Below are 15,898 nucleotides of genomic sequence, written 5' to 3' on the forward strand. Positions count from 1 at the left end.
GTGGCTGGAGTTGAGTCAGTATATTGGCAGCAGCCACTAAATGTTAGTGGTGGCTGTTTAACAGTCTGATGGCCTTGAGATAGAAGCTGTTTTTCAGTCTCTCGGTCCCTGCTTTGATGCACCTGTACTGACCTCGCCTTCTGGATGATAGCGGGGTGAACAGGCAGTGGCTCGGGTGGTTGTTGTCCTTGATGATCTTTATGGCCTTCCTGTGACATCGGGTGGTGTAGGTGTCCTGGAGGGCAGGTAGTTTGCACCCGGTGATGCGTTGTGCAGATCTCACTACCCTCTGTAGAGCCTTACGGTTGTGGTCTGAGCAGTTGCCGTACCAGGCGGTGATACAGCCAGACAGGATACTCTCGATTGTGCATCTGTAGAAGTTTGTGAGTGCTTTTGGTGACAAGCCAAGGTATATGTAAACTTCCGACTTCAACTGTAGGTAACAACACATCCTCAACACAGGGGTGCGTGCTCAGCCCCATCATGTACTCCCTGTTCACGCATGACTGCACGGCCAGGCAAGACTCCAACACCATCATTAAATTTGCTGATGACACAACAGTGGTAGGCCTGATCACCGACAAACTACGAGACAGCCTATAGGGAGGAGGTCAGAAGACTGAAAAGATTTGGCATGGGTCCTCAGATCCTCAAAAAGGTTCTACAGCTGCACCATCGAGAGCATCCTGACTGGTTGCATCACTGCCTGGTATGACAACTGCTCGGCTTCTGACTGCAAGGCGCGACAGAGGGTAGTGCGAACAGCCCAGTACATCACTGGGGCCAAGCTTCCTGCCATCCAGGACCTCTATACCAGGCGGTGTCAGAGTGTCAAAGACTCCAGCCACCCTAGTCATAGACTGTTCTCTCTGCTACCGCACGGCAAGCGGTACCGGAGCGCCAAGTCTCGGTCCAAGAGGCTTCTAAACAGCTTCTACCCCCAAGCCATAAGACTCCTGAACATCTAGTCAAATGGCTACCCAGACTAATTGCATTGCCCCACCCCCACACCACTGCCACTCTCTGTTGTCATCTATGCATAGTCACTTTAATAACCTACATGTACATACTACCTCAACTAACCGGTGCCCCCGCACATGGAATCTGTACCGGCACCCCCACCCAGCTCCAGTGGTAGCCGCAGTAACAAGCAGCTCCAGTGGTAGCCGCAGTAACAAGCAGCTTCAGGTAGCCGCAGTAACAAGCAGCTCCAGTGGTAGCCGCAGTAACAAGCAGCTCCAGTGGTAGCCGCAGTAACAAGCAGCTCCAGTGGTAGCCGCAGTAACAAGCAGCTCCAGTGGTAGCCGCAGTAACAAGCAGCTCCAGTGGTAGCCGCAGTAACAAGCAGCTCCAGTGGTAGCCGCAGTAACAAGCAGCTCCAGTGGTAGCCGCAGTAACAAGCAGCTCCAGTGGTAGCCGCAGTAACAAGCAGCTCCAGTGGTAGCCGCAGTAACAAGCAGCTCCAGTGGTAGCCGCAGTAACAAGCAGCTCCAGTGGTAGCCGCAGTAACAAGCAGCTTCAGTGGTAGCCGCAGTAACAAGCAGCTTCAGTGGTAGCCGCAGTAACAAGCAGCTTCAGTGGTAGCCGCAGTAACAAGCAGCTTCAGTGGTAGCCGCAGTAACAAGCAGCTTCAGTGGTAGCCGCAGTAACAAGCAGCTTCAGTGGTAGCCGCAGTAACATGCAGCTTCAGTGGTAGCCGCAGTAACAAGTGAAGTAGTTACTGCATCTTCATGTCTGAGGACATTATGTCTGGACACGTCTAACAGAACATGCCTGTTCTGCCATTCCCCATGGCTCGGTTTCCGCACAAATGCAAACGCTGTCTCTCTCTCTCTCTGCAATGCCACCCTGACTGACCGCTGAACTGTTCAAACATTAGCGAGTTATTTAACCATTTTTTCACTCTGCCTGGTTCTGGGAACCACCTCTCAGAAGAATAGGGAATGAGGAGGAAGATTAAGGATGGGATAGAGAGAACAAGAAAGTAAACGAGAGTGAGGAAAGAGAGGGGGAGCTGGAGCGGACTGGGACAGGCCTCAGGAGAGAGCCACGGGTGCCCTTGAAATTGCCTGACTCATTACTGCAGCAATGGCCATGCATGTGGAAGGGGTCTCAGAGAGTGCCGTGTGAGAGAGTGAGCGAAAGTGAGAGAGCCCTGGTTAACCACTGAAGGGACACTTCAAAGGCCCATACGCACCTCTCTTTCCCCTGCTTCAAATACCACACAGTGTTACAGTGGAGCAGGTAAGGGGAAAATGTTAACACCTCATCCTTAACCTATGTGTTCTGGACCGGATAAGGATGAAATAATAACTGGGGAGGTCTAATAACTGGGGAGGTCTAATGGAGAATGGTGTACAGGAGCTCCCTTTAACTGAAAGACCATGTTGGAGAGGTTCGACACTACAGTGCTCCCATAGACCTCATAGCAGTAGAGCAAATCGGGGGGCCATTGGAGACTTTGCTAAAGCAAACAGATGTGCTGCACCCCTACCACAGCCTCCAGCCTATCCCTCAAAACAAAGTGTCTGAAGCTCAGTCCCCAAATCCCTGTATGCATGGATAACCAGGGCTACAGAACCCTTCTCCTCTTGTCTGGGTTTCCCATCACTGCTGACTGATGACAAGCAGAGCAGAAAGTGGCCCCATGTCCCTGGGGCCACTAGAAAGCAGGCAAAGGCTCTCTCTAACCCCATTTACTCCTGTCCCAGTACCCATGCTGCTCTGCACACTGACAGACCACATTACAATTAAGGGACTGGCCTTAGTGACTCCAATTTGTCTATATGGAGCAAAGCTAAATATGCTGAGAATAAAGCACACATTCACAGCGTCCGTACAGGTCTGATAAGCTGTGTGGTGAAAGATGCCGTTGAAACAGCACTCTCCCAGCCTGTTTTTAGATGACAACATGGAAAACAAAACCAGAGAGGTCACCATTATTGCATCAAACAAAGCTGTCCATTTACCCACAACACTTCAGACTAATAGGCAAGCAAATTAAATGAATGTTTAAATAAGGCTAAACCAATAACCAACTAAACATTATTTCCATTTGTGTACAGGCGTTGTGCTGTCCATGCCAGCCTTTATGAACAGAGGCATATAGCCCTCCTAGGCAGAGTGCAGGAGCCTTTTCCCCTCTGAATCTCTGCTTCCTCAAGCAAATGGCAGAGCTGCCAACAAATCCTTCCCAATACCACCTTAATATCCTTCACATTGAAAAGCATGTGCGCAGACGGTGTGTGTACGTGCGGACAGCAGCGTGTGTGTCACCGAGCTGAAGTGGAGGACATGCTAGCTAGCGCATTATAGATTTGACTGCAGCATGGATCCACAGGGGTAAGGATGACAATCGGCAGGAGCAAAAGCCCCCTGACAACAACCTGCATGCCTGTGGTCAGAGCAGAGGAGTGACATGCCAAGCTAAGGAGATTACACCGTCTCTCACTCTCAGCCCAAAGAGTAGCTCCTGCCCTGCCTGGCAGCCACACGACAACTAAAGCCCTCGCTGGGTTCATCTGTGGGCAGAGCCAGGCCAACAGACTGTCAACCACATCCCTTATCTTGCTCAACATATGTGGCAACAGCCAGGGCATTTCATCATCTTTAAGGCACTCAATACAAAACCAAAATGTTTATGCGTAAACAGCAAGGTAGCCAGAGACATTTTGCTCTATCCCCCGAGTCTTCCATTAGGTGAATGGGCAATACAGCTACAGCATGCTGTAACCTAAAAGCAAGCTTCCTTGGACAAACTACTGCATTGAGATGTGAATTGAAAAGTAATGTTTTAACCCAGGGCAGTAGACCTGGTGGAGGAGTCCGTCAGCCTAGAGACATTTTCTCCTCCTCCTCTGTCTGACTGAGAACCTCCTCAGGGAGCTGCAGTGTCATTACAGCCAGAGAGAGAACAAAAGGGAGAAAGATGTGTGTGTGTCCACCAAATTCCATCCCACCCAGCAACAAATACCCCTCAGTCTCACCTGACAAAACCCAAGATGAATCCCATTCAACAGAGACATCCCACCTGGCACCACAAGTGCCTTCTGAACACTGTCTTCTGAGTTGAACATTGCTTTTAGAAACCTTTGTTCATCACACCATGACACTTAACTCAGCATTACCAGGGTATGCTGCTCAAAGGGAACTTCTACCAAAAGGCAAAAGCTTTGCACAGTATGTTTCTTTAAACCGCCCAACTGGTGTTTGTCTGATAAAAGCATTCACTTTTTTTTATGGAACTGAAAGACCCAAAATGTTAACCAATAACATCCTCAAAGAGCAACAATTCTGTTCACGTCATTTCACTGAGCTAAACAAGAAATTACTTGAAAAATTACGACTCTCAGAAAATACAATGACTCGTATTTGAAGTCACACTTATAGGGGACATGTTTGTTTCCGTCTCTTCTCTCGAGGTCCTATAGATCGGGGCAGCTTTTTAACCTCCTGCTGTAAAGTTAATACTAAATGTGACAACAGAACCCATTGGAAAAGGCTCCAAGGAGAGAGAGAGAAACTGTCCAAGGAGAACAGCATGTTGTACTAATGAATTATCTATTGAGATTACACTGCCCTGACCTTTTGAATGCTCCAAGGCAGCCTAGATGCACCAAGATGGACAGTTTCAAGGCTCCTAGAGCTCAGCAGCAAGTAGACCCAATTGAACTAGAGGGAAGGACATGCGAAATAGTCTACTAAGCCTTTGATTGTCAGGTACTTAACATTAAAAGAGAGGTTCTCTCTCCTCCTGAGTCAAGGAAAACATAAGTTCAGTATGCAATGAGGGGATAACATAAGGAACATTCAGAGCCTGCAGCCATCCCAGACAGCCTAGCCTAATGCCTGTTGGACAGAAGAGGGATTGAGGAAATAATTTCAAAGGGCACAAGTCCGGTCCTTTTTCAGAGCTCCCTCCCTGGTGCTGACCAACCACAGCGTTAATCAAGTGCTCCAGTATCACACCTCTGCTCTGGTCCAACAGTGGCTCGGGACAGAGAGTGCATCTATAGCTGCCTTGAGTGTTGACGGAATTAAGGGTTTAATACACAAAACAAATGGGATTGGACTGTTATACATACTATAACAATGGAGTGCAAAGAGAAGAGAACAGGATTAGCTACAATGCCAGAGTTATGGGACTGTGTCTCTGCGGGACTAATCAAAGTACGGAAGAAAAGGCTGACGATATTCATTGACTGAGTTTGTGGTAATATTGGGAATATCAAAGGGAAATATATTGAATTAGATTGTTGCTCTACATACTCTAGCATTAGTCTACATGGAGATGCTATTCATTATTTCAGACTACATGTGTAATGCCATGATGTAACTAAATCAGCTGAATCGTTATTCTTTGTGAGTCCAAATGAAGGACAATTGTAGCGATGGAAATGTGATGGAAAGTCATGTGCTTATTACATAATTATTCATTATGTGCTTATTCAACCTCTGTTTACTCTGCCAGAAGGGCAAAGATGGTGTGTTCATTTGCGAATCAACGGTTGGTCCTCCACCCCTTGGCAGAAGACGTTTGTTTAGCCTAAATTATAGTAAAACAATTGTCTTGACTGACAATAGCTGGTGTTGTTAATCTTTTGAGGTAAACAACAAGGACAATACATCAAGTCCCCCTCTCAGAAAAGGGAACAGAGATCAATAGTCAGGTTGTTAACTGACTATCCTACCGATCCTTGACTTCGGCGATGTCATTTACAAAATAGCCTCCAACACTCTACTCAGCAAATTGGATGCAGTCTATCACAGTGCCATCCGTTTTGTCACCAAAGCCCCATATACTACTCACCACTGCGACCTGTATGCTCTCGTTGGCTGGCCCTCGCTTCATATCCATCGCCAAACCCACTGGCTCTAGGTCATCTAAGTCATTGCTAGGTAAAACCCCACCTTATCTCAGCTCACTGGTCACCATAGCAGCACGCGCTCCAGCAGGTATACGTCACTGGTCACCCCCAAAGCCAATTCCTCCTTCGGCCGCCTTTCCTTCCAGTGATGAACGAACCTCATCACCATATTGTTATTTATTTTTCTTCTTTGCACCCCAGTACCGCTACTTGCACACTCATCTTCTGCACATCTATCACCCCAGTGTTTAATTTTCCATACTGTAATAATTTCGCCAATATGGCCTATTTCTTGCCTCACCCCCCTTATCCTACCTCATTTGCACACACTGTACATAGACTTTCTCTATTGTATTATTGACTGTATGTCTGTTTATTCCATGTGTAACTCTGTGTTGTTTGTTTCACACTGCTTTGCTTTATATTGGCCAGGTCGCAGTTGTAAATGAGAACTTGTTCTCAACTGGCCTACCTGGTTAAATAAAAGTGAAATTAAATTAAATTCAAATAGAAAAATGGAGCTCAGTTTCAAAAGGCTTTCATTCCCCCCTAATTCAACCCCTGAGCCCTGGCTATGACTAACACTTAGAATTCTGGACACCCCAGGGTACTAGACGAGGAGAAAGGACATCCAGTGGAACTGACCTGTATCTCCTCGTAGGCCTCATCAATAGTGGTGACCTGGTGTTGCTCGTGTAAGGCTGGCTCGTCACAGAAGAAGCATACCAGGCTCTTGTCGCTGAGGCAGAAGAGCTTGACCTTCTCATGGTCCTTGCAGGGATAGGAGCTCCTCTGCGCGTTGAGGATGGCGTCCAGCGGGAAGGCTGAGTAGCGCTCCACGATGTTGGACAGCTTGAGGCTTGGGGAGAGAAGAGGGTCTGCGAAGGTCCTCCTACACTCAGGACAGTCTCGGGCACCGTGGGGTTCCTGCCTGCTCCAGTGCTCAGTTATACACTTACGGCAGAAATAGTGCTCACAGCCAAAACTGACAGGGTCCTGGTAGATACTCAGGCAAATGGAACACAAAAGCTCGTCCTTCAGACAGCAAGCCATTTGCAAACATAGAGGTTGAGATGCATCTGACTGCACATTGCTTGGGAGCAGAATGCACCTGGTTATATTTTTCAATACAGTGTTCTGGCCTGAGAGATCACATCAGGGTTTGGTTCTTGACTGTCAGTCAGTTCAATGACACCCACTTCAGAATCTTGGCCACTATTCTTTGATCTTTCTGCAATGACAAAACACAGACATAGCCACCATGGAGCAATCTAATACACAGAAAGCAGCAATTCACACGTGTGTAACGTTATGCAAAAATATATACATCAAAGTAAATCTGATAAAGGGTTTAAGCAGTAAACCAGCCATCTTTGGCATTCATCTCTTGGTGAACAATAGCCAGCAAGGAGAGGCTGTGGTCGCTGGAAGTTATGATTTTACCACTTGTTAGCTAGGAAATTTGAACCACGGTCAATTCTATGGCTTTTGAATAGCATACGTGGTAAAGCAAAAATATTGAGCTTTCTTTTTTTAACAGCATGGTTACATTATCATTGTCTTCTACGACGATGGAGTCGCTCAACACAGCAACAGCAGTATTTTGACCTGTCCTCCTTTGGACACTGGCCGAATTAATGTCATAAGCTAGCAAGTTAGCTAGCTACGCTTAGTAGCTAGCTAACTTATATGTCCAATAATGACCCCCGGCTAAGAATCGACATGTCTATAAAAAATATAAAAAATAAGTGAGATAACAAGCTCCCTTCATTTGCCATACAACTTATTTAACTCGCGTTTGTTACCTGGCTATTTCTGCATTTTGTTTCGCTTGTCAGCTAATATTTTCAATTGCAAAACTGACAACGTTAGCTGTCTAATTCGATAGCTAGCAAACGTTAGTTGCCTTGCTGGCCAGTTAGACTTAAACATCGCTATCTGCCTCCTCCATAGGAAAGAGAGGCGATCAACTTACCATAGCAAATCTCCTTAAATGTTACTTTAAATTATTGTGCTTTAAACGCAACCCTGTCTGATATTTTCCAAATATCAGACCGCACCAGATCAAGTTAATAATTTCAGACAACCTCACTCACAAGCATTCACAGCACCCAAACTGACATCCACTGCTGCTCAGTCGATCTCACTCTCCTTCAGAAAGGAATGAAACACGGCAATAGAAACAAACCAACGCCTCCACCTGCGCGAACGATGGGTGTCACACTGACACATCAAAACTCTTCGTTCAATCTGTGGTTGCGGATTCACATACACATGTTGTTTGCTTGAGTTAAAATGTAAAACGCATAAATGATTACGTACATACAAGTACATAGACGGAGGAAAAACATTGGCTACTACTGGAGATAAATGTTGTACCCCTATAAACGAATGGAACCGCGCAAACTTCCACGCGCTCAGCTGAAAGACAAAGATTAGTTCCACTAGCACAGCAGCACTAACGTCAAAGACATTAAAGTCACAGAGTTTCTAAACCCAGAGGCGCAACATTGCGAGACTTCCGGGAACGCTTATGAAACAGACCAAGCAGACCAGGCTGTGGTTTGAGAAGGCAATGAGAGAAGTGAACGATTCTTCATTTTCTAGAAATCTAAAGGCACAACCTAGATTCGAGCCAATGTCTGCCGAGGGGTTTGTGCTGATTGTACTTTGATTGTGACAGCCGGTTAAATGGTGTCCCTTGAGAATGCAAGAACAAGATGTATGTCATGAGAAGTGCAGCATATTCACAAGGAGATGTATACTTGGAATAGGGAGGAGGAATGGAGGGAAAAACAGAAGCAGATGAGGTCTAAGAGAGAGGGGGAGGAAGACTGAAAATATTTGGCATGTGTCCTCAGATCCTCAAAAAGTTATACAGCTGCACCATTGAGAGCATCCTGACTGGTTGTATCACTGCCTGGTACGGCAACTGCTCTGCCTCCGACCGCATAGCACTACAGAGGGTAGGCCCAGTACATCACTGGGGCCAAGCTTTCTGCCATCGAGGACCTCTATACCAGGCGGTGTCGGAGGAAGGCCCTAAAAATTGTCAAAGACTCCAGCCACCCTAGTCATAGACTGTTCTCTCTGCTATCGCACGGCAAGCGGTACCGGAGCGCCAAGTCTAAGTCCAAAAGGCTTCTTAACAGCTTCTACCCCCAAGCCATAAGACTCCTGAACAGCTAATCAAATGGCTACCCAGACTCTTTGCATTGCCCCACCCCCCTTTAAGCTGCTGATACTCTCTGTTTATTATCTATGCATAGTCACTTTAAATCTACCTACATGTACATATTACCTCAATTACCTCAACTAACTTGTGCCCCCGCACATTGACTCTGTACCGGTACCTCCTGTATATAGCCTCGCTACTGTTATTTTACTGTGCTCTTTAATTATTTTTTATTTTAATTTTTCACTTATCTATTTTTTACTTAACACTTATTTTTCTTAAAACTGCATTGTTGGTTGAGGGTTTGTAAGTAAGCATTTCACTGTAAGGTGTACACCTGTTGTATTCGGCACTTGTGACAAATACGGGTTGATTTGATTTGATTTGAAGAGGGTGAGCTTGAGTCAGTTAAAAATGGCGGAAAAAGGGAGATGGTTTGTTAAAGAAGAATGATAGAAAGTGTAAGCAGAGTGAGCTGAAGACAGGAGGAGAAATGGAAGTGAATGAGGGCAAAGTATCAGAGGTGGTAGGTGTGGTGAAGTTCTCTGAGCCTGAGGCTTGGACCGAGGGTCAGGATAAAGATGAGTCTGTGACAGTAGGAGTGAAGTTTTTGGAAAAAGTGGACCCTTGCTTTTTGGCTAATCCATTTGTGGTTTCATGGTGAGTGAAAACAGAGTTGGGTGCTGTGGAATTGGTGAGGGTAACCAGAAGTGATCTTGTGATAATTGTTTGTGATTCTGCTGGTCAGAGCGAGCAGGCGCTCCACGTTAAATTAATGGTGGTCAAGAAATGTGAATTGTTTTGCTCTCAAGAAAAGGGTGCCATTGAAATGAGTGATTACTGGGGTAGCAGTAAATGTGAAAGTTGACCAACTGAAGGAAAAGATTCCTGGTGTTTGTGATGCTCGTCGTTTAGTGCGACACAGACAGGGTGGCATGAGTGTTGAAACAGAAGAGACGTTGTCTGTTCTTTTGAGTTTTGATGTTAAGTCTTTGCCGAACAAAGTGATGTTAGGATATATAAGTTATCCTGTACAAGCTTTTGTGCCGAATACATTACGTTGTAACAAGTGTCAAGCTTATGGGCATTTGGCAGCGGTGTGTAGGAGGGAGGTTCCTAGGTGTGAGAAGTGTGCAGACAGGCATGACACAAAGGAATGTGTAGCATTAGGGAAAGTAGTGATATGTATTAATTGTAGGGGTGCCCAGGGGGCTGGGGATCAGAAGTGTCCCGTGTGAGAGAGGCAGGTTGAGTTTCCAGTGTTAGAGTAGTGCAGACGTTGTCATATGCTGAAGCAGTGAATAAAGTAGTGGAAGATGGGTCAAGAGGGAGGGATCCTGAGAGGAGTTGTGTGTGAGTAGTAGCTCTGCACCAGTACAGAGGGATAAACCAACAAGTGATATATATTTCAGTAAGATTGGATTTTTAGCATTTATAGCAATGGTTATCAACTGTACTGCAGGGATGGAACTTAAGTCGCAGAGATTTGAGGTTGTGGTGGCAGCTGCAGAGAGGTATTTGAGTGTGCGAGACTTGACGTCAGAAGAGTTACAGGGTGTGTTAAGTGGTGGTGTCCCATCCTTTCAGGCTGTTGGCCTGAAGTAGGACTAAATATATTTAAATAGTGGAGTAGGGTGTTTTATTTACTTTTTTGAGAGTGTAGTGTTAGATGGTATAAGGGACTTATACTCCAGTCTAGTAGGTGGCAGTAATGCAACATTTATTGGATGCCAACCGCCATTAAACCTCATCGAAGAAGAGCCAATGTCAACATTTTATTACTACAAATACTCTGTGAAAGTGACTAAGTGACTCATTTTTGTCAAAAACAACTTTATATCGAAGGAGTGCCTTTGTTTTGACGGCCTGCATATGCGCAGTTTGGCGCGAGACGACCGTTAGACTTATAATTATTTTTATTTTCATATTAGAATACAATAACAACAAAAAACATAGGACATCACTACATGTATATTTTCTATTTTGTTATTGACAAATTCTAAAGATTTAATGAAATATTGGATTTCATGTAAAACATATATTGCATTTGGAGACAGATTTCAAATATTTGTTTTTGTGTATATACAATTTACCAGAGAGAATGAAGAACTTAACGACTAATTCAGTAGTTTTGTTTTCGTTTAGAAAATAACATATTGCATCTTTCATTGTAAATAGATGGGTCTTATTAATTAAATTCTAAATGTAATTACTTAACTCACTCCAAAATAACTTCTCAGAGTCACACTTTAAAAAATGTGTATACGTAGTAGCTTCCCCTTATTTATCCCAGAAAAGGCATATGTCCTCTAAGTCCATGAATTTAGACAACAAGATATTGCAAGGGGTATATTTTGTGCATGGTTTTTAAAATTAATTTATTTTACTTAATTTTATATAAAACATTTGTGTAATATCTTTCAGTAATATATGCATTCCAGAAAAAATTCCCTCTAAGGGAGATCTTGTTCTTGGAGTGAAAGAGATATCTTAAGAATGTATTATTACATTTTTTATCCAGCAGGGGGCAACCTTCTAACATAAATTGTGCATCTATCTTGGCATGTTCTCCAAAACACTTTTTTTTTTTACCTTTATTTAACTAGGCAAGTTAGTTAAGAACAAATTCTTATTTTCAATGACGGCCTAGGAACAGTGGGTTAACTGCCTGTTCAAGGGCAGAACGACAGATTTGTACCTTGTCAGCTCGGGGATTTGAACTTGCAACCTTTCGGTTACTAGTCCAACACTCTAACCACTAGGTATTGCTTTGCCAATATAATTAAATGTTTATAATGTATTGGGAAGTTATATGTTAAGAATTACTTTCTATAAGAGAGTATATTTCCTTCTTTATCAAATAAATTAAGCACAAATATAATATTTCTTTCAAAATACTTAGGGAAGAATAAAGACTTGTTTTTAACAACATCTCTGTTGTTCCACATAAGTGTTTTGTGTGGGGAGAAGTTGTGGACATAACATAGTTTCCAGGCTAAAGGGGCTTGTTCATGAAATTTGGACAGTTTGATGGCTAATTTTGCTGGAGAATAGTTGCACTTCAACATAAATTGAAGACCACCGAATTTCATAAAAATACGACCGTTAGACTACAGACAGAAGGGTTAAGCCAGACACGTCACAGAGGCTATAAAGCTGAAGCATCCGTTTAGAACCTTTTCTCACCACCAAATATGGTAGTCCAGTCGCATGTAGTGGGTGAGGATGAAACTGGGCCGATATTCTGCTAATGTTCTTATCGATGAAACATCTGATCTCAATAAATGTTTCTGTTCCCAAAACTAGAATAAGTTACGAACACAGCGCACTAAGTTCTATAGACTTGATGCTTTGAAAAAGTAAAACAAAAAATTGTTGTTTAGAAGGAGTGCAAGGTCAAATTGAGTTTGTGCACATGTGCACTGCCCTCCTGCTGAACTTTTCCTCCTGTGGACTGAATCCCTGTATAATGTTTAATTGTGCATTCATCTAAATGACCACATAGTTATTGTCAGTTCTCACTGGACATGATTCTCAGTTATCTGAACCATGAGTGGTCAGATGTGTGTGTGCATGTGGACATCTTCATCCCTTAAACTCCCCTTAACCTGGACATCCGCCTCATCCTTGTTCTGACCGGACATTCTGTAGTGGTTGCTACAGGCCTGAAGCCAACACCTAAGGTTTCTTATCACATTCATGGTCCTTTGATTCTCTACAACCCTACCCCTATTTCTTACTCCCACTGTAAACGACACAGATTCATTATCTTGGGGTTGGTTATAAATATATTTGGTTAGGCTATGAAGATACTGTAGCTAGCTAACGTTAGCTGACTGATTGGGTCATTGATTTACCAAGCTAAATGCTAAAAACATAGCTAGCTGAGTAGGTAAGATAGCCAGCATGATTAAATAAATCATTATCATGCAATCTGTAAATATTTACTCACCTTGACAATGTTAACATTAACTAGCTAAACTTGCTAAAGGATATTTTCTTCTGCATTTTTGTAAATCCTTCAGACAGTGACAGGACAAAAAGTCTTTCTGTGTTTTTCATGTAGAGTAAAAAAAAAAATCAAGTTTGGAACTTGTTGTATTAGAGTGCTCTTTATTGGTAAAATATGGCATTGATTACTGTCACGTCCGTCGTTAGAATGAGACCAAGGCGCAGCGTGGTATGCGTACATTCTCTTTTAATGAATGAACACCGAACAAACCAACAAAATGAACAAACGAAACGTGAAGCTATACAAAATAGTGCTGACAGGCAACTACACATAGTCAAGATCCCACAAACACAAATGAGGAAATGGCTACCTGAATATGATCCCCAATCAGAGACAACTATAAACAGCTGCCTCTGATTGGGAACCATATCAGGCCACCATAGAAATACAAAGACACCTAGATGACCCACCAAAGTCACTATCACGCCCCAACCAACACAGAGAAAAAACAGCTTACTATGGTCAGGGCGTGCCAATTATAGGTGATGTATGCCAGATGCATGCAATTAATTATCGAATAACTATTAATAACTATTAATCTATAAATAACAATGATTTCTTCATGAGGATAGTAATAATAAAGGGTGAAGAAATGCAAAGAAATTCTATTTATATGAGTAACACATACATTCCTAATCAAAACTGAAGGCGCATTCAAATTAAATGTGTTATTTATGAAAGATGTTTTAGGTTCCCAAAGGATCCCACCTGTAATGAGAATCGGAGAATATATTTGACTTATATTCCAAGGCAGTGTCACTACTTATTTGGTATTTGGTATTTTATTAGGATCACCATTAGCTGTTGCAAAAGCAGCAGCTACTCTTCCTGGGATCCACACAAAACATGAAACATACAGTTGAAGTCGGAGGTTTACATACACCTTAGCCAAATACATTTAAACTCAGTTTTTCACAATTCCTGACATTTAATCCTAGTAAAAAATCCCTGTCTTAGGTCAGTTAGGACCAATTTATTTTAAGAATGTGAAATGTCAGAATAATAGTAGAGAGAATTATTTATTTCAGCTTTTATTTCTTTCATTACATTCCCAGTGGGTCAGAAGTTTACTCAATTAGTATTTGGTAGCATTGCCTTTAAATTGTTTAACTTTGGTCAAACATTTCAGGTAGCCTTCCACAAGCTTCCCACAATAAGTTTGGAAGTATGCTTGGGGTCATTGTCCATTTGGAAGACACATTTGCGACCAAGCTTTAACTTCCTGACTGATGTCTTGAGATATTCCTTCAATATAGCCACGTCATTTTCCTCCCTCATGGTATCATCTATTTTGTGAAGTTCCCCAGTCCCTCCTGCAGCAAAGCACCCCCACAACATGATGCTGCCACCCCCGTGCTTCACGGTTGGGATGGTGTTCTTCGGGCTTGCAAGCCTCCCCCTTTTTCCTCCAAACATAACGATGGTCATTATGGCCAAACAGTATTTTTGTTTCATCAGACCAGAGGACATTTTTCCCAAAAATACGATCTTTGTCCCCATGTGGAGTTGCAAACCGTAGTCTGGCTTTTTTATGGCAGTTTTGGAGCAGGGGCTTCTTCCTTGCTGAGCGGCCTATCAGGTTATGTTGATATATGACTTGTTTTACTGTGGATATAGATCATTTTGTACCCGTTTCCTCCAGCATCTTCACAAGGTAATTTGCTGTTGTTCTGGGATTGATTTGCACCATTCGCACCAAAGTACGTTCATCTCTAGAAGACAGAACGTGTCTCCTTCCTGAGCGGTATGACGGCTGCGTGATCCCATGGTGTTTATACTTGCGTACTATTGTTTGTACAGATGAACGTGGTACCTTCAGGCGTTTGGAAATTGCTCCCAAGGATGAACCAGACTTGTGGAGGTCTACAATTTCTTTTCTGAGGTCTTGGCTGATTTCTTTTGATTTTCCCATAATGTCAAGCAAATAGGAGTTTGAAGGTAGGCCTTGAAATACATCCACAGATATACCTCCAATTGACTCAAATTTTGTCTATCAGAAGCTTCTAAAGCCATGACATAATTTTCTGAAATTTTCCAAGCAGTTTAAAGGTACTGTCAACTTAGTGTATGTAAACTTCTGACTCACTGGAATTGTGATACAGTGAATTATAAGTGAAATAATCTGTCTGTAAACAATTGTTGGGAAAATGACTTGTGTCAAGCACAAAGTAGATGTCCTAACCGACTTTCCAAAACTATAGTTTGTTAACAAGAAATTTGTGGAGTGGTTGAAAAACGAGTTTTAATGACTCCAACCTAAGTGTACGTAAACTTCCGACTTCAACTGTAATACAGAATGACATAATACAGAACATCCTTAGACAAGAACAGCTCAAGGACAAAACTACATACATTTTTAAAAAGGCACACGTAGCCTACATATCAATGCATACACACAAACTATCTAGGTAAAATAGGGGAGAGGCGTTGTGCCGCAAAGTGTTGCTTTATCTGTTTTTTGAAACCAGGTTTGCTGTTTATTTGAGCAATATGAGATGTAAGGAAGTTCCATGCAATAAGGGCTCTATACAATACTGTACGTTTTCTTGAATTTGTTCTGGATTTGGGGACTATGAAAAGACCCTTAGTGGCATGTCTGGTGGGATAAGTGTGTGTGTCAGAGCTGTGTGTAAGTTGACTATGCAAACAATTTGGTATTTTCAACACATTAATGTTTCTTATAAAAAGAAGAAGTGATGCAGTCAGTCTCTCCTCAACTCTTAGCCAAGAGAGACTGGCATGCATAGTATTTATATCAGCCCTCTGATTACAATTAAGAGCAAAACGTGCCACTCTGTTCTGGGCCAGCTGCAGCTTAACTAGGTCTTTCCTTGCCGCCCTGGA

The 15,898-nt window shown here is 43.1% G+C and overlaps 1 protein-coding gene across 4 annotated transcripts in view; it reads right to left on the minus strand.

Annotated features, from left to right (window-relative positions):
- Nucleotides 1-8,336, minus strand: part of LOC139555362 (E3 ubiquitin-protein ligase TRIM62-like) — a 45,342-nt gene extending 37,006 nt beyond the window's left edge. For 2 of the 4 annotated variants that reach the window (XM_071369123.1, XM_071369091.1), the window contains exons 1-2: nt 7,843-8,336; nt 6,513-7,098 (exon numbers count right to left, since the gene is read on the minus strand). In XM_071369123.1, coding sequence (XP_071225224.1) covers nt 6,513-6,920 — 408 coding nt within the window. In that variant the 5' untranslated portion in view covers nt 6,921-7,098; nt 7,843-8,336. The remainder of the gene's footprint in view (nt 1-6,512; nt 7,099-7,842) is intronic. The other 2 variants (XM_071369102.1, XM_071369113.1) reach the window with 2 other exon arrangements.
- Between the last annotated feature and the right edge of the window lie 7,562 nt (nt 8,337-15,898).

Source organism: Salvelinus alpinus, chromosome 2 (genome assembly GCF_045679555.1).
Source record: "Salvelinus alpinus chromosome 2, SLU_Salpinus.1, whole genome shotgun sequence".
Classification (NCBI taxonomy): domain Eukaryota; kingdom Metazoa; phylum Chordata; class Actinopteri; order Salmoniformes; family Salmonidae; genus Salvelinus; species Salvelinus alpinus.